General features: G+C 43.3%; 1 protein-coding gene across 4 annotated transcripts in view; it reads left to right on the top strand.

Moving 5' to 3' along the window:
- il11ra (interleukin 11 receptor, alpha) overlaps positions 1 to 24954 on the top strand; it is a 150166-nt gene that overhangs the window by 84452 nt on the left and 40760 nt on the right. The window contains exons 7-12 of one of the 4 annotated variants that reach the window (XM_038790623.1): positions 525 to 682; positions 9464 to 9605; positions 10730 to 10840; positions 13448 to 13538; positions 18022 to 18095; positions 20725 to 24931. In XM_038790623.1, the coding sequence (XP_038646551.1) occupies positions 525 to 682; positions 9464 to 9605; positions 10730 to 10840; positions 13448 to 13538; positions 18022 to 18091 (572 nt within the window). In that variant the 3' untranslated portion in view covers positions 18092 to 18095; positions 20725 to 24931. Of the gene's footprint in view, positions 1 to 503; positions 683 to 9463; positions 9606 to 10729; positions 10841 to 13447; positions 13539 to 18021; positions 18096 to 20724; positions 24932 to 24954 lie in introns of those variants that run through there. The other 3 variants (XM_038790621.1, XM_038790620.1, XM_038790622.1) reach the window with 3 other exon arrangements.

Below are 24954 nucleotides of genomic sequence, written 5' to 3'. Positions count from 1 at the left end.
ATATAATAAATTTTATCCGAATAATGCTACTCAATCCCTTCTACTAGACTGTCTATACTTCTTGTATAGATGTACAATTTCAAAAACGTTCTAAGGGAATGAGAGAACTCTGGAAATCAATTTGACATAGATGTTTAACACTAAAACATCTATGAGACCAAATGTAAAAAAATGTTTTTTCGATAGCATCAAGCATGAATTAAATAAGTCAGAAAGGGGCAGGGGGATGAGAAAAACAGGAGGTTTGTAGCCTCATGAAACGATTTAAATGAATGACCTGGTAGTGGGTTTGCCGGCCACCCACCCATGCTCCCGCCCTTCTTTAAATGCTACCGTGGGTGGGTTTTGATGCATATTGATTCAGGTTTGAGGTATTTGCTGCATGTTTAGTTCCTACCTAACCCTGATCCAAACGTTATTAAGTTTTAAAATTCCTTTGCTACAGTTCTGTTACAGCAAAGGCCTTTTGTCGTAGATGTAGCATTCTGACTAGTCTGTCAAAGACATTCTCTTTTTTGTTTCAGTTCAACCCAATCCGCCTGCAAATGTTACAGCTGAGCCTGTTTTGGGATCTCCAAGAAGGATAAAAGTGCAGTGGAATTATCCACCGTTGTGGAGTGAACGTTTTGAATTAAAATTTATCTTGGAATACAAACTCCAGCAAAATCATTTTTGGTCAGGGGTGAGTTCGCCAGCGGTTTGAGGTTACGACATGTGGGTTGTGTTGACTTGTCTGCTGCTGAATTTGGAGATCTGTTAATAGTTTTCTTTCTGTAACTTTATTACTTAAAGTGCCAGTATTTCTTGTGGTGTTTTAAAGAAATGCCCTTGTACTGGTGTGAAGTCTACTACGTTGCCCTTGGCATGGGTACAGCTGACATCATTGCAATTCAGTTTACTCTGGTAGGTATTTAAATTTTAGAACTATACTCTGCACTGAAACAAAACATACAACTTTTTTTAGATTCTTGTGCCAGTCTAAAAGAGTAGATAAATTTACTTTTGGTATGTGGGCAACTATTTTTAATTACAGCAGGCTTAACATAGATTTAATCTTTTGACTATATATTTTATACAAAGGTAGATTATGTATTTATAAAGAGTGGAAAGATGTTCAACAGGTACCTTGTTTATTTTTACAGAACTTCTTATTGCTAAAGTAAGAGTTGAAGGATTGTTCCTTCACGTTGTTCTAATCTATCTTGTACAATGCAAAACCAGCTTTCTGTTATCAAATACCAAGGTCGCCCATACCTATTTTTGATTTTTTTTTTGCCTACTTTAAGCACGGAATCTACCTTTCAGAAAGGGGGCAGAAATAAATGGTGAGAATATTACATCCACCAACTCATTCATAAAGGTCTTTTTTGCTAGTTTTTCTGGTGACAGTTGGCAGTGTGCAAGTTAGGTTTTAATGTAAGAGTATAAGAAATCGAAATAGAAATAATAGACCATATGGCCCCTCAAGCCTACTCTGCTAATCAGTTTGACTATGGCTGATCTTCAGCTACAACTCCCGGTTCCCACTTCTTTTCCCCATATATTTCAGTCCCCTGAAGGGAAAGAAGTCTATCACAGTCTGAAATATTTTCAACGACTGAGCATCCAAAACTATCTGCGGTAGAGAATTTAGAAGTTTCGCAACCCTCTGTGTAAAGAAATTTCTTCTCATCTTAGTCTTAAGTGATCATTATTCTGAGACTGTGTGCCCACCGCCCCACACGCGCACACATACACACAACTTGCTTGTGTCTTAATCAAGGCGGAGTTCGACAGAATTTTTGTAGGGTGTCTAGGGGGAGCTGGATGGCAAAGTGGAGTTGGGATCACAATCAGATCAGCCATAATCCTACTGGATGGTGGACTGGCACAAAGGGCTGAATGGCCTACCTTTGCTCCTAAGTTCCATGTTCTATATTCCCTCTGCATGTTCATGTTCAAAATCTTCCCAAAGTAAATTTCTTAATTTTGGTCGGTTACAAGCCAGGTATTCAAGTGAGTTGGCAGGAATACTTGCATGGTTGATCTCTTCTGAGATGCTGTGAGGGCACCCCTGAAGTTTTTCTGTTTTTCTCCTCTGAGTTTCTTGCTGCGACTAAATTCTGAGTAAAGCAGTATGGGAACCTAGTGTCAGGAATCAAAATGACATATCCTGTCCCATAGAGCTGGTTTTGTGTGATTAGCAACTTGTTGCTGGTCATGTTGGCTTGGGAGAGTATGTCCAGTTGGACTGCCTTTCTTGACTGCTGTAGGTTTAGTCTCCAGACCATATAGGAGCACAAGGGCCACTCCTGCCTGGTAAACTATGTCCTTGTAGCTCCTCAATGTTCCTGCTCCTCAAATACTCTTCCTCAGTCAGCCAAAGATTGAACTGACCTGTTGGAGGTGATTAACAATTTTGCCAGTCCACGTCTGCCTTCATCAAGAGGTGGATCCCAAGATATGGGAAATGGTCCACATTCTCCAGGATTTCAATCTCTGTGTCTACCATGTCATGGCCCTTCAGTTTTGTATGTTTTAATCAGATCATCTCTCATTCTTCTAAACTTCAGAGTCTATTGGCCCAGTTTACATTGGATCACCCTCTCATATCCCAGGAACCAGTCTAGTGAACCTTCACTGTGCAGCTTCAAAAGCAAGTACATCCATCCTTAAATATGGAGAGCAAAACTGCACACACTACTCCAGATTGGTCCCATCAAAGCCGTGTACAATTGTCACCGACTTCTGTATTTGTGTTCATAAGTTCAATGAACATAGATTCAGACAAGGACGGTGCATTTAGATAGCAATGATGTAGTGATGTGATGTAAATGTCCTTGATACCTTGGTGAATAGGCTAATAATGGCGAGTGAACACATGGATATGCATGAAAATTAAAATTAAAATCGCTTATTGTCACAAGTAGGCTTCAATGAAGTTACTGTGAAAAGCCCCTAGTCGCCACATTCCGGCGCCTGTTCGGGGAGGCTGTTACGGGAATGGCTATAGATACGCAAGTCCAGTATTGATTTGGTAAAGGTGAGGTAATCTTTCACTGTGTATGCAGAAAACTTGCTCAGAACTGGCTACAGCACCTTTCCCAACTATTTGACCAATTCATGTTGTGCAGAACTAGTCATAGACAAGATAGAGTAAAGGGACATTATTTTGGTGGTATCTTGGCTAGCCCATACATATGCGGATGCAGTGAGTGGTGGGATATTTGCCAACTGGCAGCCCATTACTCTTGTACAAGTCCAACAAGAATATTTAGAACTTGCTTTCATTCAGAGCTGTCTGGCCATGGTTAGTGGTATACAGTAGTCCCCCGTTATACCGCGCTCCGCAATACCGCGGTTCGCGATATACCGCGGGGGGGCTTATGGACCCCAACTGTCAGTTGTGTCAATTTCAGCGGCCGGCTCACTTTGACCCAGAGAGGGAAGCTGCTCTCTCACTGAAACAATCAGCCGGCCGCTGAAATTGACATTGCCCGCTGCTCTCTCCCTCCAATTCAACTTTTAAGTTTTAATATTTCTGATTGGAGGGAGAGAGCAGCCGGCAGTGTCAACTTCAGTGGCCGGCTGATTGTTTCAGTGAGAGAGCAGCTTCCCTCTCCGGATCAAAGTGAGCCGGCCGCTGAAATTGACACTGCCGGCTGATTGGAGGGAGAGAGCAGAGAACACAGGAGGAGGTCATACGGGCCTCTGCAAGACCAGCATGGTCTCACATCGCCCCTCCCCTCTGTAGCTGGGGTTCAGGCTGTGGCTGCTGGGGTACAGGCTGTGGCTCCTGGGGTACAGGCTGTGGCTGCTGGGCTTCAGGCTGTGGCTGCTGGGCTTCAGGCTGTGGCTGCTGGGGTTCAGGCTGTGGCTGCTGGGGTTCAGGCTGTGGCTGCTGGGGTTCAGGCTGTGGCTGCTGGGGTACAGGCTGTGGCTGCTGGGGTTCAGGCTGTGGCGGCTGGGCTTCAGGCTGTGGCTGCTGGGGTTCAGGCTGTGGCTCCTGGGGTACAGGCTGTGGCTGCTGGGCTTCAGGCTGTGGCTGCTGGGGTACAGGCTGTGGCTGCTGGGCTTCAGGCTGTGGCTGCTGGGGTACTGTGGCTGCTGGGGTACAGGCTGTGGCTGCTGGGGTTCAGGCTGTGGCTGCTGGGGTACAGGCTGTGGCTGCTGGGGTACTGATTGGAGGGAGAGAGCAGCCGGCAGTGTCAATTTCAGCAGCCGGCTGATTGTTTCAGTGAGAGAGCAGTTTCCCTCTCCGGCCGCTGAAATTGACACTGTTTTAATTAGATCCACGATGGGGGTTTTAAATTTATTTAAAAAGCTATGCTAGCGCTTCCCATTGTGAGTCTACGGGGGTCTGACCTCTCCCCCCGCCCCCCGTAGACTCACAATGGGAAGCGCTAGCATAGATTTTTAAATACATTTAAAACCCCCATCGTGGATATCCGCGGCTCGGATGCAACGCGGGTGGCTGTCTTGGACCCCAACACCCGCGTTATAAAGGGGGACTACTGTATCTAATGGGTATAAATTTGAACAGAATGTTCCTTTGGCTGTTCAGAACAGGCAACCACTGACTGTACACAACCAGCCTGTGCTTGTAAAACTCAAAACATTGTGTCCAACATTAGATGTGACTTTAGGCAGGCAGAAGGAGTATGTCCACAGGATATGCCTTTTTCAACTAAAGAAACGCTTGGGACAGCCATTCCCTAGTTCATTTCCCATGGTAATGCATTGACCAATCAGAGTTGATCTACCTGGTTTGAATTTAAACAAAAGTTTGGCAGTTAACTGTTCCCTAGTGCATTTTCCATGGCAACACGTCTACCAATCAGTCTACTTGCCAATGAAAGGTAAGAATTTTGCAGTCCATGGAAAGGGGGAAGGAGCAAGAAGAACATAAGGGAAGATCTGTGAAAGGGTGGAGGGCAGGAGAGATTAGCAAAGAATTTACACTTGTATATCACATTTAGCACTAATTAAAAATCTTAAGGTGCTTCACTTTAAGGGTTCAGGATGAGTTCAGAAATTAGCTAAACCCTGTTACTGTGTTAAAGCACAAAACACAGTATTGCAAGTTCAAGTCACCCTCCTGTAAGCACATAAAATGTTTTTAAAAATATTTTCCATGGGGGATTGCATGTCTGATTTGCTGTTTATCTTCTTGAGTCATACCAGTTGGAATAACCATGAATACATAAAGACCTTGGGTATAAAATATCAAAGCATGTCCTTTATTTATTCCGCACCTCCAGAAATATTGTCAATGGGCAGCCAGTGGCTGCAGCGGCAGATTGGAGCCTTGAATTTGTGGGAAAACACTCTAGATCTGAGTCAGAGGGTTGTGGGCTGAAGCTCACTCAGGAGGTTAGACACCTAAGGAATGAATATCACAGATGGGGGGTCTCATTCTACTCTTCCATTTTAGCCTTGGTGGACCCTCTTTTCCAAGATTTCCAAAGGGACAGGTCAGGAGTTCCAAATGAGATGTCAAATGTCCTGTCTGCCCCCTCAGGTGGAAGTAAAAGATCCCATGGCACTATTTGAATTAAAGTAGGGCACTTCTATTAATGTCCCGGTCAATATTAATGCCTCAATTTGAATTTATCTGGAAATTTACCTAATTCTTGTTTGTGGGGCCTTGTGTGCAAATTTGCAAGTTTTTCTCCCCAGATTTCAACAACAATGAAACTTCATCAGTGCTGCCAGCCTGTAACTTGTTCTTATGTTTTGCTTTGAGGGATCACTGATCCTTGCCCTGTTATTAACACATTCTGCCATCTGACATTTAGACCACTATTAGCCTTCCTTCGTCTTTGACACTCCCTTTGTCTTGTGTCTGTGACATCTTTGTCAAAACTCTCCTGAGATCCCTCCTGAACGGCTATTTTGCTCCACTTCACAGAATTCCCATAGTGTAGAAGGAGGCCATTCGGCCTATTGATTCTGCACCGACACTCCGAAAGAGCACCCCAACCTCAGCACACTCCCCGTCCTATCTCCGCATGCACCCCCTAACCGTTGGACACTAAAGGGCAACTTAGAATGGCTAATCCACTTAGCCTGCACATCTTGGGACTGTGGGAGGAAACCGGAGCACCCGGAAGAAACCCACGCAGACACTGGGTGAAAGTGCAAACTCCACACAGCCATCCATGGTCGGCATCAATCCTGGGTCTCTGGCGCAGTGAAGCAGCAGTGCTAATCACTGTGCCACCGTGCCGCTTGCACTCTTCCACAGTATCCATCACATTTCTACTCTCTCAAGCCATGAAGTAAGACCAAAAGACGTGGGAGTAGAATTAGGCCATTCGGTCCATTGAGTCTGCTCTGTCATTCAATCATGATTGATATGTTTCTCACCTCCAGTCTGCTGCCTTCTCCAAATAACCCTTGATCCCCTTATTAATCAAGAACCTATCTATCTCTGTCTTATAGACACTCGGTGATTTGGCCTCTACAACCGTCTGCAGCAGAGTTCCACGGATTTACCAGCTTCTGGCTTAAGAAATTCCTCCTCATCTCAGTTTTAAAGGATTGGCCCTTTGGTCTGAGGCTGTATTCTTGGGTTCCAGGTTTTCTGACTAGTGGAAACATCCTCTCCACGTCCACTCTATCTAGGCTCCTCAGTAACCTGTAAGTTTCAATAAGATCCCCCCTCATCCTTCTAAACTCCAACGAGTACAGACCCAGAGTCCTCAACCGTTCCTCGTATGACAAACTCTTCATTCCAGGGATCATTCTTGTGAACCTCCACTGAACTCGTTCCAAGGCCAGCACACCCTTCCTTAGATATGAGGCCCAAAACTGCTCACAATACTCCAAATGCGGTCTGACTAGACCTTTATGCAGCATCAGAAGTACAACCCTGGTCTTGGTACTCTAGTCCTCTCGATGTGAATGCTAACAGTGCATTTGTCTTCCTAGCCACCGACTGAACCTGCAGATTAACCTTAGGACAATCTTGAAGTAGAGTCACATGGACGTTAAATCTGTTTATCTCTCCACAGATGCTGCCAGACCTGCTGAGTTAGTCCAGCGTTTTCTGTTTTATTTTGCCAATACTTCCTTCATTGGCTGTGAAATGCTTAGTTTATTTTGAGGCAATAGAATATGCTATATTAAGGAATTATTTCTGTACAAAACCAAAATACTGCAAGTTGCCTGACCTGAGTATTTCCAGCATTTTATTTTTAATTTCTGAGTCTGTGTTGGCTGATATTTGAGATTTCGACATGGGTCTAAAGAATAAAGCACTTTAAGAATGATGGAGCCATCATTGTCCTTTTTGTATGTTTTTTTTTTCTGGAAAGCTCTTCTGGAATCATCTAACCATAAAACAATTGCAACCATAAAACAATTGCAACAGAGAAGACCCTTCAGCATGGTGAACCCATGCCAGCTTTCTGCAGCAGCAAGTTAGTTAGTGCTACAGATGTTTTCTGTTCAGATGCTTATTCAATTTCCCCTTGAAAGCCATGATTGAATCTGTCTCCACCACCCTTTCAGGCAGTGCATCCCAGTTCCTAATCATGCGGTGCGTTTATTTAAGAGAAAAGTCTTTCATCATGTCTCCTTTGGTTCTTTTGCTATAAATCAACGTTGTCTGGTTTCCGACCAGAATATACCACTTTATACTTGTCTGCCAAGAAGATGGAATTGTGCCATGGGTCAAAAATGGCATCTAAAATTCACCTCCTGTCACTTGGCTGGATTTGTGATTGTATTGAGAAATCTATGCAGATTGCCAAAAGCTAAATATAGCAGTCTGGGTTGATGTGTTAGGCAGGTTGGTTCGATGTGGACTGCACTCAATGCTGGGAAGTTAGAAACAGACGTCTAACACTGGAGAAGATCCAACACTGTTTTATTCAACTATAGAACTGCTGTACATATTCAGCTGTGGGTCGACACTATACTGATCTGACTGGTGACCTTGTAGTAGCCTGACCAGACTTACTAGCTACCGCATGGTGTTTGCACTTGCTAACTCGTGGACTCTGACTGTCTCAGTAGCTGGGTCCCGAGAGAGCGGGAAACCTTGTGCCCTCTGGCTTTATAGTGGGAGAGTCCTGTCTGGTGATTGGCTGTACTGTGTTGTATGCTTACTGGTCACCCTATGTGTCAATCACTGCCTGTCTGCATCTCATTATATACATGAGTGGATATTATGACATGATTGATCAGAGAGGTGGAGTAATGCAAGGGTGTTAATGCGGATGCTGTTTAAAGTTTAAGAATCCAGAGTAGAGTACCTCAAATCCAGCAACCCTGGGACTGGGTCCCTGCCGGAAACCAGAACTTGCCCCTTTTCGGGGGAAAAAATTGGAACGACTCAATTCAAATTGGAACACTTTAATTCAATGAATAGGGGACACAGGCAAATCAACTGATTTGATTGCAAAGGACTTGGTCATGTTGCAACTGATATTAATTCAATTTTCAGACATTGGCTTTAATAACTCTTTCATGTCTCCCCCACCTCCCTGCTCACAGTGCGACCTGCTTAAAAGGAGAAAAGATCAATCAAACTGAAATGATCGTTGTAACTAAAAACTCTCCTGTTCATGCAAGATTGTATAGTACTCTTCAGTAACCCTCTTTGAACTGACTTGGCCAGCTGCAAGAAAGTAACCAGTAGCCACAGAACTTGGGGAATCAAGTGCAATGTTTTAATTTAAGCCTGTGGGCTTAATGACATGAAAGCTCAGTACAGGTATTGTGTACTATAGCAGGAATAGGCATGTGGCCTGATCCCAATTACAATACACAACTAAATATTCTACTTCATTGGATTCTGCAGAAGTCTTGTTCTTCCTGGGTCCGTCTTTGCCACATCTGTACTGGGTCAGGTGAGGTCACCGTTTGCCAAAGTGCAGGAAATGTTTTTGTTTTTAATTTGTTCATGGGGTATGGGCGTTGCTGGCGAGGTTAGTATTTGTTAGCCTGCCCCAATTCCCCTTGAGAAGCTGCCTTCTTGGACTACTGCAGTCCATGGCCAGGATTTTCAGCCCCCGTTCCCATCGGGCAGTTTGGAGGCAGGAGCAGAAAATATTACTGAATTGAAAGTTGCGTTTTATGTTGGAGTAAAAGCTAACCATGATCATTCTCCCACACTGTTTTGTTCCACGCCCTCCCCCCCCCCCCCCCCCCCCCCCCATGTCAGTGGTGCGCCACGTTTCTTGCCTGATTCCCATTGACTTCAGTGTTACTGAAATCAGTGGGTGCATGAAGCAGTGCTTGACAACTCTGGAAACTTTTCTGAGCTGCATCCAGTGGAGTCGAGGTTGATTGGCACAGGGAAAAACACGACTGGTTCCTGGGCGCTGCTGGATTTGAGGTGGTCTACCATCAAAATAGAGCTTTTGTTTGAAAAGAACATTGATGTTAGAACGTTGCTTTGACTAGATGCAATCGAGCACTGATGATCTCAACAGTCAGCATTCTCTGAGATTTTTATTTTCCACTTCACTTTCAGTTGGAGACTAAAATGAAAGCTGAAAACATCACCGATGCCATTACTGGTCAGTTGTATGTCATTCGTGTCAAAGCAAAAGATTCTTTTGACAATGGGAAGTGGAGTGATTGGAGTTCGGAAGTACCTGTTACTGCATGGAGTGGTAAGCATAATCTATGCACAGAGTTACAAAAGAACTTTGAACATTTAAACATTGCAGAAAAAACAAGTAGAAATGGTTTTAGTTTTATAATATGCTTGGGCTGTTGATTTGGCTGAACCTGCTCCCATTTACAAGCAGGATGCATTTCATAGTACAAGCAGCAACCAAAGATGTTATACATGCACCGTTGTTTGAGAGTTGCAAATCCTGACTTTCTGTTTTGGCCGTGTATGTCTGAGAATGGTCGAGAAAGGGTAAAGAATTGAGGAAAGTGGTATGCCATTGAAAGGCAATTGGAAATACTGGCAATAAATCTCATTAAGAAACCAAGTCATTCCTAGGCGATGCATCCGACCTTCAAACGTCGGAAACTCCCAAACATTTGGGATCCAATCAGTTTTCAAGTTTTCTGCAATTCAACTGTTTTCTGAAAGATTATTCCAAAAGAAAGTCAACCATTTTGCAAATAGCAAGGGATAAATATTGGCCAAGATATTGGAAAAATTCTGCACATATTTGGGCCAGATTGCTTCCTCAGTTGAATGGTTAGCAAACTGAAAGGAATTCCATTTTTCCTCTCTTTCTGCACTTCAGTAGCCAGTGATCTTAAGAAATTGAACAGCCCCTTTGCCTGACCTCGAGTTGCAGGACATTCCTGAATATGGTAATGTAATGAAAGTGGAAGTTGATTTTTGCTGGTAAACGATGCGCAAAGAGTAGTCCAGTGGTTGTTAATGGCATTGCAGCAGTACCTGTGTCAGATCTGTAATTGTGATCAGACTGTGTAACATGAAATTTCAATCGATTACATGCTATTCCTTGGGGCACTGTTTTGCTTATTCTATCCAGCTATACTAAATGCTAGTTAACAGCGTTGATTATTAATTTGGACACTTAGAAGTTGAATTTCTGTAGCTCACTCATATCAGAAGATCCACACCCATGTGTGGAAAGGGAATGGACGTAATGTTGCAGTAATGTGGCGACCATTTGCTCCCCTAGCTAAGTATGAAAAGTTGCTACATAAGACGCCTCTTTCATGCAGGCCTTGGGACGTAAAACCTCTTGTGTAATTTGTTTTGACTTTGGAAATCTATTAATAAATTAACATTTGTACATTCCAGAAACTACTACAGAAAGTGTCCAAACTACTGTCACCGCATTGATGACGGACTTTGCACACACACACATTCAATCAACAGAGCCAACCTTTTCTCCAACTTCGATCCTTTCAAGTAAGATCTGAGGCTAATGTTATTTTTGGTACTGTGTCAAGGATTAATGTTTAATACCAAATGGCATCAGGGAGCAGGTCTAAGTCAGGAGTGGAAAATGTTGCTTATGTGAATATGTGCACAAATCATGAGGTAAAGAAATTTGGCATGAACTTTGTTTGTATTATTAAGCCAGTTTGAACACTGTGTCCAATGAATTCTCCTGTATGTGTATGTGTGTACATGTGCACATTCTGTTCAATCGATACAGACAGCTTTTATGTCAAGTTTTTTTTCTTTTGGAATGCCCATTTTAAATGTTAAATCAAATAAAGGGAAAGTTCCTTTCACTGGATCCGAGTATACCAAAAGTACTCAATGCTTGAATTTTTGGGGGGATTTAACAATGAAGTATATGGACATGAGTCTTTGTGCATTATATACATGTTGTTATCCAACAAACTTAAATATTTTTTAGTGTAACCAGCAGAATAACTTGCATTTGTATTGTAGTCCTAACATAGAAAAAGCTTCCATGGCTTTTCATAAAATCATAATCAGACAAAAAATGGCTGAGAGCCAAAGTAGGAGAGGTTACTTAATAGTTCAACCAAAGGTATGGGTTTTGAAAAGATTACCGTATATACTTGCGTAACATGCGACTTTTGAGCACCTAATTTGAAGCCTAAATTTCGGGGGTCGCATGATACGCGAGGTACAAAAATTGCGGGTGTGAAATGCTGGCCAAGATGAGTCACATAGCATCCAGCTGGCTTTACTCGCGTCGTTCAGCCACTTGCCGTTTCCATTCATAAAACAATGAATGGAAACGTCAAGTGGCTGAACATCTTCCCATCAGAATGCTGTGGTCAAAATCTGAAGAGTAGTATTCTGATGGGAAGAGTGGATTCTGCTGTGAAAGCTGTTCGCGATTCGAACAGCTGTCCAGCTGGCTTTACTAGCGTCGTTCAGCCACTTGCCGTTTCCATTCATAAAAACATGAATGGAAACTTCAAGTGGCTGAACATCTTCCCATCAGAATACTACTCTTCAGATTTTGACCACAGCATTCTGATGGGAAGATGTTCAGCCACTTGACGTTTCCATTCATGTTTTTATGAATGGAAACGGCAAGTGGCTGAACGACGCTAGTAAAGCCAGCTGGACAGCTGTTCGAATCGCGAACAGCTTTCACAGCAGAAACCACTCTTCCCATCTTCCCATCAGAATACTACTCTTCAGATTTCCAAAAAAGTGACTCGCATGATACATGAGGTATACCATAAAATCATGTTTTGGGGACGAAAATGTAGGGGTCACATGATACGCGAGATCAAAGGATACGCGAGTATATACGGTATTAAGAAGATGAGGGAATTAAGACAGAGAGACGTAGGGAGACAATTTCAGAAAGAAAGCCAGAAAATTTTTAAATTGACATTGCTAGTTCAATAGGCATTTGAGTTGGATAACATGGGGTGGAATTTAATTCCCTCTCCCATAGCGAGTTTATTGGCAGAGGGGCCTATTATCAGGCTGATTTGTTGACTTCCTGCCTCTGTCCCAATTAAATCCATGGTAAGAATGCACATCGAGTATTCCCACCCTAACACTAATTGAGGCTTTTAAGTGGGTTAAGGTCCTTCTCCGAAGGTGTTTGGTATTCACCAATTTACCTGAAAGGGAGGGGGGAAAGGATCATCCCTGCCTTGCTGCAAAATTCTGCTCTTCCACGACCCCCACCGAGCGAGCACCCTCCCACCATCACTCACCTGTGCCGAACTCCTTTAGCAATCCTGGGCCTCGGCTAGGTGTACTACTGACAGCAGTCACCATTGTCGAGCAATGAAGAGCTGTTCGACTGTGGATGGCAGCTCTCGGCGGGTGCGACTTCTGCCCCCCCCCCCCGATTCAAGGCAAGGCCTGTCACAGCCTAGATAAATGCTTAATTCGTACTTAATGCAGCACATCTTCCTGAAAAGAGGCAACACGGGGATCTTACTGGCTCTGCAGTTGATGGGCGGGATTCCGCCTCCTCCATTAAATACTGCCATTATCACAGGTGTTTCAGAGGCTCTCATCTGAAGAATTCCTTTGTATTTTTGTTGTCCTATTTTCATTTTGATTTGGGAGCTTCTGTTGAAGGAAAACCACCTCAAAGCACTTCGTGATAAGGGCTCAGTGGGCAGCACAGAGATCCAGAGAGCAGATTTGATGGATCAATGGGTTTTTTAGATTTTTTTTTTTCAAATGCTTCATATGCAAGTCTTAAATGCTGAGGAAACAGGTAGGGAGAGCAGGTTGTGGTTGTTGGTTACGTATTTAGCAAATATGTGATCGGCTGTTTGTTCTCTTGTTGACCTTGGTTGTGGTTGTTTTTGATGTTTATTTATAAATGCCTTAATAAAAAGTTATTTTAAAAATCTTTTACACAGTGAGCTGGAGTGCATGATGAGCCAATGGCTTCCTTTTGTGCTGCAACACTCCTCACAAATTGAAATGAAACTAATTTGATAAATAGAATTAATAACCATTAATGAAAGCAAGATTTTGAGACTTCCTTTGGCATTTTTAAAAATTCGGTTCCATGTCCTATAAGCTGATCTGTTTCTGTTGCTTCAATAACAGGTTCTGATGTGCTGGATAAGAATATTGTCGTATTAATCTCCATTGCCAGCTCAGTTGGAATGTCCATAGCAGTCGCTACGTTTCTGTTTTGGTATGAAAACAGTCGTTGAATTATTTTTTTGTCTCCTGTTTTTGTGATTTTTACTTATGCTTAAGAATTAATGTTATTTTATAATCATAAAATATTGTTAAATTAGTTTTTATATTTAAAATATTTCAATATAAACATTTGAATTAGGAATAGGAGTAAAATATTCGGCCCTCGAGCCTGCTCTGCTGTTCAATGACATCATGACCCCAACTCCATTTCCTGTCTGCCCTCAATATCCTTTGAGTCCCTTGAATCTATCTAAATTGGTCTTAAAAATATTCAATGATTCTACCTCCATTGCTCTGCAGGAGTTGAATGATCCACAGTCTTATGACCCTCGAAGAGAAAAAAAAACTAATGTTCCTGTCAAACGGAAGAACTTGGGGCGGGTTTACCCCCCCACCACCGGCGCCGGCAGCAGGATTCTCCGTTCCCGCAGCCAGCCAATTGGGTTTCCGTCGGGAAACGTGCATGTGGGTCCACTGCCGGCGAGGTGCAGGATCCCACCAAAGGAGAATCCCGCAGCTTTTGTGCGCGATTCTCCGCCCCCCACGCCGGGCGGGAGAATAGCGGGAGGGCCTCCCGACATTTTTCACGCCCTCCTGCTATTCTCCCGACCCACGCCACGAAAAACGGCGAGCGGCGATTCTCCGAGGCCAATGGGCCGAGCGGCCGGGCCTTCACGCCCGTTTCAACACGGCAGCAAACACACCTACTCGCTGCCGTCGTGAAACGGGCACCAGATGCCCGTTTGGGGCATCTAGAGGCACGATTGGCACGGGAGCACCACGACTGTGCTCGGGAGGGGACAGGCCCGCGATCGGTGCCCACCGATCGTCGAGCCAGCGTCCAAAACAGACGCACTCTTTCCCCTCCGCCGCCCTGCTAGATCAAAGCCACCACGTCTTGCCGGGCGGCTGAGGAGAAAGACGGCAACTGCGCATGCGCGTGTTGGCGTTGTCCAACCTGCCCATGCGCGGCTGACGTCAGCCACCGTGACGCTTGACGGTCGTCAAGGCCGCGCCGCCGTGACGCACGGGGCCGCGCTCCTTGCCCCGCCCAGGGGGGGGGGAGAATGGGCCCCAGAAGTGAAGGCTGCTGTGGGTCACGGCCTGTCCCACGGCAGCCTTTACGATTCTCCGCATTTGCGGAGAATCTCGCCCTTTATTTTTAAACTATATCTCCTAGTTCTCAGCCGAGATCTGAGTTTGCCCCGCCACTGCTGCTAGCGAGAACGGAGAATTTGGCACTTAGCCAAAACTCCATTCGTTGAGGTGGGTCGGCAGAATCCCGTCAGCGTGAATCGATATGTTAAGTGTTCTCAGGGTCGTGTATGTTTCAACAAGAGTGGCCGGTATTCTCCGCTCCCGATAAAAATCGGGATGGCCGTCATGAAATCGGCCGAGCTTCACGACGGCCTCAGGGCCCGCTCCCCGCACCTAATTCACCCCCACCCGGGGGGATAGGAGCGGGCCCCCGTCGTTCCCAGCCCCTACCTTGTCGCGCCGGAAATGACGCGGGAACTGCGCTTTTCTGATGTCATCCGCGCATGCGTGGGTTGCCGGTTCCAACCCGCGCATGCACAGATGACATCAGCGCGCAGACAGCACGAACCTGCGCATGCGCGGTGCTGTCTTTCTCCTCCGCCGCCCGGCAAGACGTGGCGACTTGATCTTGCCGGGTGGCAGAGGGGAAAGAGTGCGTCTGTTTTGGACGCTGGCCCGACGATCGGTCGGCACCGATCGCGGGTCTGACCCCTCCCGAGCACAGTCGTGGTGCTCCAGTCCAAATCGGGCCCCTAGATGCCCCAAACAGGCATCTGGCGCCCGTTTCACGAATGCAGCGACCAAGTGTGGTTGCTGCCGTGGTGAAACGGGCATGAAGGGCTGGCCCATCGGGCTCGGAGAATCTCCGTTCGCCATGAATAACGGTGAGCGGCGATTTTTCCGAGCGTGGGGGCGGGGGGAAGAATCGCTGGGGGCGCCAGGGGGGCGTAAAAAATGTCGGGAGGCCCTCCCACGATTCTCCCACGCCACGTGGGGAGCGGAGAATTCCGCCCAGTGCCTTTCATTTTTCTAAATCATAGAATTTACCATTATCATTCGGCCCATCAAGTCTGCAACCTAGCCCCATAACCCCGCAACCCCACCCAACCTTTTGGACACCAAAAGGGCAGTTTAGCATGGCCAATCCACCTAACCTGCACATCTTTGGACTGTGGGAAGAAACCGGAGCACCCGGTGGAAACCCCACAGACACTGGGAGAAAGTGCAAACTCCACACAGACAGGCACCCAAGGCCCCCAGAATTGAACCCGGGTCGCTGGAGCTGTGAGGCAGCAGTGCTAACTACCGTGCCGCTCATGTTGATTAACCCCATCCTTTCCTCATAAGATAACACTCCATCCCAAGGATCATTTGAATGAACCTTTTCGAGTCTGCTTATAATGCAAGTTCGTCACAAATAAGGAGACCAAAACTGTGCCATATTTTCAACGTGGTCTCACAGATGTCTTGTACGATGGTAGCAAAACATCCGTACTTTTATATTCCCTTTCATTTCCAATCAATAGCACCATTCTATTTGCAGCCTTTATGGTTTCCTATACCTACATTTAATAATTAATGTACCACGACATCCAGATCTGACTACCTCAAGAGTTCAACAATCTCTCTCCATTTAAATAATATGTTGCTTTGCTGTTCTTCCTGCCAAGTGGACAAGTTCATATTTTCTCATGTTATGCTCTGCCAAATATTTGTCCTCTTTTTCTGACTCTCTTTGTCATCTCCAAAAGTCACTTTCCTACCTATTTTTGTATCATCAGCAAATTTAAGTGATACGTTTGATCCTGTCATTGATATAAATTGTAAATAGTTGAGCACTCATCTCTGTGGCACTTCACTTGTTACATCTTGCCAATCTGAAAATGACCCATTTGTCCCAACTCTCTGCTTGTTAGCTAACCAATCCTTTATGTTTTTGTGATACTCCTTACACTATGCACTCTTATTTTGTGTAGTAACCTTTGATGTGGACCTGTAAAGGAGACTGTGGCGTAGTAGTAATGATGTCACTGGACTGGTAATTAGGGGCCCTGGGGACATGCCTTGAAATTCTACCATGGCAGCTGACGGAATTTTGATTAAATTAATAAAAAAAACATGGAATTGAAAGCTAATCACCGTAATGGTGATCATGAAACTTGCATTGTTTGTCAGTAAAAATCCATCTGGTTCACTAATATCCTTCAGGGAAGGAACTCTGTGTTGTCCTTACCTGGTCTGGCCTATTGTGTCTCTAGATCCACAGTAATGTGGTTGACTCTTAACTGCCCTCTCTGAAATGGCCTAGCAAGCCACTCCTCTGGCATTGCTGGTGACACCCACATCCCATGAAAGAATAAAACAAAAACCTTGTCACATGGGGCAGCAGGGTAGCATGGGGGTTAGCATAAATGCTTCACAGCTCCAGGGTCCCAGGTTCGATTCCCGGCTGGGTCACTGTCTGTGTGGAGTCTGCACGTCCTCCCCCTGTGTGCGTGGGTTTCCTCCGGGTGCTCTGGTTTCCTCCCACAGTCCAAAGATGTGCGGGTTAGGTGGATTGGCCATGCTAAATTGCCCGTAGTGTCCTAATAAAAGTAAGGTTAAGGGGGGGGGTTGTTGGGTTACGGGTATAGGGTGGATACGTGGGTTTGAGTAGGGAGATCATGGCTCGGCACAACATTGAGGGCCGAAGGGCCTGTTCTGTGCTGTACTGTTCTATGTTCTACATGTCTTCTCGAAATCGAAGTACAGCACATCCCCTTTATTTGAGTTGCTTGCTACTGCCTCAAAGAAATCCAATAAATCAGTCAAACAAGATTTCTTTTCACAAAATGATGTTGACTCAGCCTGATTGCATTAAGATTCTCTAAGTGCCCTGCTAAATCCTCCTTAATAACAGACAACAGCATTTTCCCTCATACAGATGTTAGGCTAATTGGCTTATAGTTTTCTATTTTCTTTTTTGCCTCTCTCATTTCCTGAATTGAGGTGTTATATTCACTATTTTACAATCTGATGGTACCTTTCTAGAATCTTGTGAATTTTGGAAAATTACAACCAATGCATGTACTATATTAGCCACTTCTTTAAAGACCCTAGGATACACCCTATGCCTCCCACAAGTTGCCAAAAATTGCTTTCATTTTCTAAAGCTGTTGGAATCAAAACATAAAGTTGTGTTGAATAAAACAAATGCGTGTTAAAGACTTACCTGTGATGCTAATCATAACCTGAGAATAGCGAGTAGGGTATTAGGTCATTCTGTTTATGGGTTATCAGTTGTGTGCCATGATTCTTCATAAAATATCCTCCATACATAAAACAAATCTTCGGTAAATTGGCACAGGGAACACATTATTTAGTTGCCTAAATGTGCAGGAAATTATGCTATAACTATTAAGATAGATAATAATCTGCAATATGTATTTTCTTCCCAGGATCAGAAGTAAAAGACAAGAGTCCGATAAGAATGACATTCTTACCAAGAAAGCACTGCCCCTTTGTTAATGTGGTATGTATCCAGCTGGTACAACTGGGCAGCACGGTAGCACAAGAGAATAGCACTGTGGCTTCACAGCGCCAGGGTCCCAGGTTCGATTCCCCGCTGGGTCACTGTCTGTGCTGGGTCTGTACGTTCTCCCAGTGTCTGTGGGTTTCCTCCGGGTGCTCCGGTTTCCTCCCACAGTCCAAACACGTGCAGGTTAGGTGGATTGGCCATGATAAATTGCCCTTAGTGATCAAAAAGGTTAATAGAGGTTATTGGGGATAGGATGGAAGTGAGGGATTAAGTGGGTCGGTGCAGACTCGATGGGCTGAATGGCCTCCTGCACTGTATGTTCTATGTAACTCCAAACCTTTACCTTTTTATGATCATTTTTGAAAATCAGTGCAATCTGGAATAAGTGTAAGGTTTGTAAAGGGACAATTTTAAATTAATTATTCAGGAAACAGCATAAAACAGCAGGTTAAAAAGTAAAACATGCATGTTATTGTAGAATGAGTAGTGGGTTAGAGCTTTAGCTTCATTATCGGCATACTGTTGTTTAGCATATACTGTGTTGTTACAACACTGTAGGTTAAACATATTCGTCCGCAGTGAGACAGCAAACATCAAAACATTATTAGCTCTTGCATTGTTTCACCTTCGATTTGTTGGCCTTGGAGCAATTCACCACTTGGCCCTATCCTGCCCCATCAACCCAAACCTCAGCTACAAATGGTACGTGACCTGTAGAACATAAGAACATAAGAACTAGGAGCAGGAGTAGGCCATCTGGCCCCTCGAGCCTGCTCCGCCATTCAATTAGATCATGGCTGATCTTTTGTGGACTCAGCTCCACTTTCCGGCCCGAACAACATAACCCTTAATCCCTTTATTCTTCAAAAAACTATCTATCTTTACCTTAAAAACATGTAATGAAGGAGCCTCAACTGCTTCACTGGGCAAGGAATTCCATAGATTCACAACCCTTTGGGTGAAGAAGTTCCTCATAAACTCAGTTCTAAATCTACTTCCCCTTATTTTGAGGCTATGCCCCCTAGTTCTGCTGTCACCCGCCAGTGGAAACAACCTGCCCGCATCTATCCTATCTATTCCCTTCATAATTTTAAATGTTTCTATAAGATCCCCCCTCATCCTTCTAAATTCCAACGAGTACAGTCCCAGTCTACTCAACCTCTCCTCATAATCCAACCCCTTCAGCTCTGGGATTAACCTAGTGAATCTCCTCTGCACACCCTCCAGCGCCAGTACGTCCTTTCTCAAGTAAGGAGACCAAAACTGAACACAATACTCCAGGTGTGGCCGCACTAACACCTTATACAATTGCAACATAACCTCCCTAGTCTTAAACTCCATCCCTCTAGCAATGAAGGACAAAATTCCATTTGCCTTCTTAATCACCTGTTGCACTTGTAAACCAACCTTCTGTGACTCATGCACTAGCACACCCAAGTCTCTCTGAACAGCGGCATGCTTTAATATTTTATCGTTTAAATAATAATCCCGTTTGCTGTTATTCCTACCAAAATGGATAACCTCACATTTGTCAACATTGTATTCCATCTGCCAGACCCGAGTCCATTCACTTAGCCTATCCAAATCCCTCTGCAGACTTCCAGTATCCTCTGCACTTTTCGCTTTACCACTCATCTTAGTGTCATCTGCAAACTTGGACACATTGCCCTTGGTCCCCAACTCCAAATCATCAATGTAAATTGTGAACAATTGTGGGCCCAACACGGATCCCAACTCTTTGCTTTCTATTAATTAACCAATCCTCTATCCATGCTACTACTTTACCCTTAATGCCATGCATCTTTATCTTATGCAGCAACCTTTTGTGTGGCACCTTGTCAAAGGCTTTCTGGAAATCCAGATATACCACATCCATCGGCTCCCCGTTATCTACTGCACTGGTAATGTCCTCAAAAAATTCCACTAAATTAGTTAGGCATGACCTGCCTTTTACGAACCCATGCTGCGTCTGCCCAATGGGACAATTTCTATCCAGATGCCTCGCAATTTCTTCCTTGATAGATTCCAGCATCTTCCCTATTACCGAAGTTAAACTCACTGGCCTATAATTTCCTGCTTTCTGCCTACCTCCTTTTTTAAACAGTGGCGTCACGTTGTAGAAGATGAGAAGGGTGACAGAAATAGACCTTGGAGGATAGATTTTGGGTTATCATCGAGCCACAGGTCTCTTGCAGTTTGCTTGATTGCCAATGGAGACTAGTGGAATTTTCTAGGCTTTATTTTTTTTCCCTTAATTTACCTTAATCTATTTTCTTTTGACTTTTCAAAGAGATTGCGTAATAATGTGGGAGAAAGGATACAGAAGTGAAAAAAAAATGAAAATCGCTTATTGTCATGAGTAGGCTTCAATTAAGTTACTGTCAAAAGCCCCACATTCCGGCGCCTGACCGGGGAGGCTGGTACGGGGAGGCTGGATGTTATTCCAGGACAGGACAGGCTAAATTGACCAGTTTGTCTTTTCTTGTAATTATTCTTGCATTGTATTACAAATCTTAAAAGAAAATCCACAGTAATGTGTCTGTAGACTACATAACAAACTAAATTTCCAGGTTCACCATAACCGTTGGACATTCCTTTCACTAAAGGTGCTTTCTGATTGCAGCGCAACATACATAATGAGGAATTTCAGCTACTATCTCAAATGAAGAATCTATTTACTCTTGTACATTCTTCAGCTAACTGAAAAACGTTATGAAGGAAATGGCCACTGACCTTTAAACTGAAGGAAACGTCCAGCAGTTGCCTACTTACTACTTTGAACTGGTTAGGTTTACCATCATCTACCAGTGCAATGTCCTTTTGCATTACAAAATTGTTTAAGTGGAATAGAAGCCAACTTTTTTTTTAAAAAGTGAAGTTGCATTTCCTGAATCGCCTTTCTTTCATTGTCTTTCGTTAATTTTTCAGTCACTCTTAGCCACATTTTGGAAGAGCATCAATGTTGTCAAAGATTTGTGAGGCAAATCTTTTGATGCAGTTTTGTTTCTGCTATGAGGTTTGGATATTGAGTAGCCAAGATAAAACATGGAGAATCCATGTATTGCTGTTTATAACGTCTCTATTTTGTGGGTCACACCAATGGAAATATTGTTGTCCTCTGAAGGTGATACAAAGAACAGCTGCTGGAAGAAAATATGGTCTGCATTGTATGAGGATTGCAGAATAACTGCAGTCTACAGAAAATATAACCACTTTGAATTATGATTGCTCCAGTAATCTCAACAACATGATACCGTACAAGATTATCCCAACAAACTGGAGTTAAACTGAAGAAACAGTGGTTGTTTTGTGTAGACATTTGAGCCTGTTTTGGATTGGATTGGATTTGTTTATTGTCACGTGTACCGAAGTACAGTGAAAAGTATTTTTCTGCAAGCAGCTCAGCAGATCATTCAGTACATGGAAAGAAGGTTTTTGGTGCTTATTTTAAAGCACTTGACCATTGAGAAAGGGATTGCACCTGCATTTTATTTGTTGTGTGACAGTAGGACTTTCTTTATAAGTGATCATTTCTATTTTATAACTTGTAATCTTAAACCATTTGGTGTTAGGTGTAGATAACTGAAGAGAAATGCAAAAGGTGCTGATTCTGAACACTACTCATGAATATTTTACAGCTTTATTGATCTCTATAGCAATAAGCAAAATAACAAAATGCCCCCTTTAAAGAGCAGATGGGAATGTTTTTCTAATGCTTGAGCACAAATTGTCAAGTCAAATAAATAATTGTTTGGTAGTACAGATCATGAGTATTCCTGAAATCATACGGATGCACTCTCCATGGCAATGCCTCTACCAATCAGGGGCCACTTGTTAACCAATCAGCACACTCTTCTCGTGCAATGAAAATTGCTGTTTCCTTTACATTTGGAATTCTCGTGAATTATCATGATGAGTGCAAGACGAAAAGCTTTGACAGGTTCTTTTTTCAGCAATACTTAAATAAGTGTTAGCTAAAAAGCACAAAACGGATGATGAGACAGCTTTTTGATTCCAATTGATATGTGTTTTCTTTCTGTTTTTGAAATGTCAGTTATGTTTGCAAAACAGTGAATAGACCATGGGCAATTTGATTACTGCTACTTGTGGAAGGTGGCAATGGTGGGGGAGGTGTGGGTGGAGAAAAAGGGCAAATCATATTTTGAACGTCAGTGCATTCTGAAGTACTGTATTGCTCCATTATTGCATGGGCATTTATAGTTTAAAAAAGGTTCAATGAGTACAGAAATAGTTACAAATGTAGTGTGCAACATAATCCTATTCCTGCGAAACGTGTTTTAGAAATTGTCGCTCAGTGTAAAGTTGGAGGTATGTCGCTTGCTAAGTTTGGGCTAACTTCAGAGGCTTGTGTGTGTTTTTTAAAATATGATGAATAGACTGAATGTGTTCTGTTTGTGAAGCCATTTGTTGCGAGGGGTGAATAACCTAAAAAGTACATGGAGAAAGCACAGTAATTTAGCATTAGCTTTTGATGTGAAGTCAGCATTTTTGAATTGATTTAGATTACTTTTATTTAGTGGGCATTATTGTGAAAAGCGTTAGCCAAACACTTTTAAACACAGAAACGTTTCAGCACAGAAGGAAGCCATTTGGCCGTCTAATCTTTGCCAGCTCTCTGTAGTATAAATTTACTGAATGCCGTTCCCCTTCCCTATGGCACTGCATATTCTTCCTTTTCAGGCTTTTCCTTTCCTTTTGAATGCCACGATTGAACCTGCCTCCACCGCACTCTGTCAGTGTATTCCAGATCCCAACCACTTGCTGTGTGAAAGCTTTATTTGTGCAATTACCATAAATCTATAAATCAAATTTGAATTCCACCAGCTGCAATAGCGGGGGATTTGAACCCACATACCCAGTGCACTAACGTGGCCTCTAGATTACTAGGCAGTGATACTACAGCTACACCACTGTCTCCCCAGGTTGAAGGGATAGGTCTATAGATATTTATAATCACAGTACATAGTTTATATAAATTGCAGCATTTAATGTTTGTTTCTCCTCTTACCCAACTTTAAAAAAAACGTTGCCAAACTATGATAACGCTTGTTATTTTAAGACGTTATGTAGATATACTGCATGAATTCCAGCATTTTCGATGATGGTCCTGATTCTATACAAATTGATTCTTCCATCCCCACCCCTTAAAATGCATATTTTAAATTATAAGAAGTTTGAACAAGACAAATAAAACACAAACAAAAAACATCAAATTTATTTTTTGATACTGTTGATGACCTTTTAATTTCAGGTGCATCACCCCAGTTGAAATGTTAAATAGAAGATGCACATTTAAAATCTGGGTATTGGAGGGTACTGACCATACACAACCAGCACTTAGTGAAACTCTGCAGTTAACCAGCCAGCGTGCTTCATCGAGAGAGAACTAAGCAAGCCTCTGGAACAGAGCATAAGTACCAAGGGCTAACATCTCCAACTCAAACTGTCAATATTCTTATGCCAGAAAGAGGAAATAAATGCCATGCACCTGGATCCTTAAATTTTACATCATAGCGGGTGGCCATTTGTCCTTGTAATTCAGTGATTCATAATGCTTTTATAGACTGAGATTGATTTTAACATTGTGATGGTGTGGGTAGTCACTTCATGTTGTTTCACCTTTTAACATGATGGTGTAGCTATGGCACTTCTTGAGAGATGTCTAGAATTGTTGAGGGGGGCGGGGGTACACTCACTGACCTTGAAGGCAGGGAAAGCCCATTATTGTGCAGTATTTTCTTGCAACATCCTGTTGCTGCCTTTGGTCACTGGTACAGTTGATGAGTTTGCTGGAATTGCTGAATGTAATGCTTTTGCTACATCCTTGATGTGTGAGTGATCAATAGACTGATAATGCAGACATTCCTGCAGTAGCTTGGAACAAATTAGTGACGCAAAATTGGTTGTCTAAAAGACCTGAAGTTGTGACTGTCTCCCAATTTAGCCTTTGCTTCAGAGGCAGTGTCTCTCAGTTAATGACAGGTGTTTATGCCAGGAACTACAATTGTAAATGGGTAGCATAGAAGTAGTGAGAGACTGTCGGCTTCTGACACTCTGACATCCCTGGTAAACCCTCTCTGTTCATCCTTGTTTCACAAGAAAATACAGCTGATTTATTGACACATGTTCTGAATCATGGAAATGCATAATACATCATGTGGCATGTTATTAAACATGTTAATTTTTTAATATGTCTGCTGAGAATCAAGCAACTTGAAATGTCTGCAGTCCGATTGATAATTTGCAGCGCAAATTAATGACAATGTTTTGACAATATACCTCTCCTATCTGAGCCAGTACCTGAGCCACATGTATCCAGTACTTCAACACGCACCAATTGCCTTAATTTCTGATGCACAAGAACGTTATTACCTCCAATGTCCACTTCATATGGAGTGAGATCTGTGAGAACATCCTTAGCTGCTAATACATTAGATTTGCAACACCATAAAAACAAAGTGAGAAATTTGGCACCCATCTTTAAAAAAAAAAGATAATTTGGCACCATCTTCAAATGTGTAGCTGAGGAATTGTTGCTCCCAGGGACCCCTGTATAAAGCTGACTGTGCTTTCCAGGCTAAGAATTGTAGCCAGTGGATGCACCATCGTTGGCTAGATCTCGTAAAGGAAAATGAACCACTGTTCTTGCTATCCAGTAATTTGTATTGTAAAGTGAAAAGATATGAATGGCTTAGTTGTGATGTTTCTTGGAAGTAATATTCAAAGCTTGCTTTTGCTCTTGGAGCCATACCCCGTCTCTTTTACTTTAAGCATTTCCCTCGTCAAAGGTGACAATAATTCAGGCAAAATAATTCAGATGTAAAGATTTAGA

The sequence above is a fragment of the Scyliorhinus canicula genome, chromosome 3 (assembly GCF_902713615.1).
Source record: "Scyliorhinus canicula chromosome 3, sScyCan1.1, whole genome shotgun sequence".
Classification (NCBI taxonomy): domain Eukaryota; kingdom Metazoa; phylum Chordata; class Chondrichthyes; order Carcharhiniformes; family Scyliorhinidae; genus Scyliorhinus; species Scyliorhinus canicula.
This window is presented reverse-complemented; position numbering and strand designations above follow the sequence as displayed.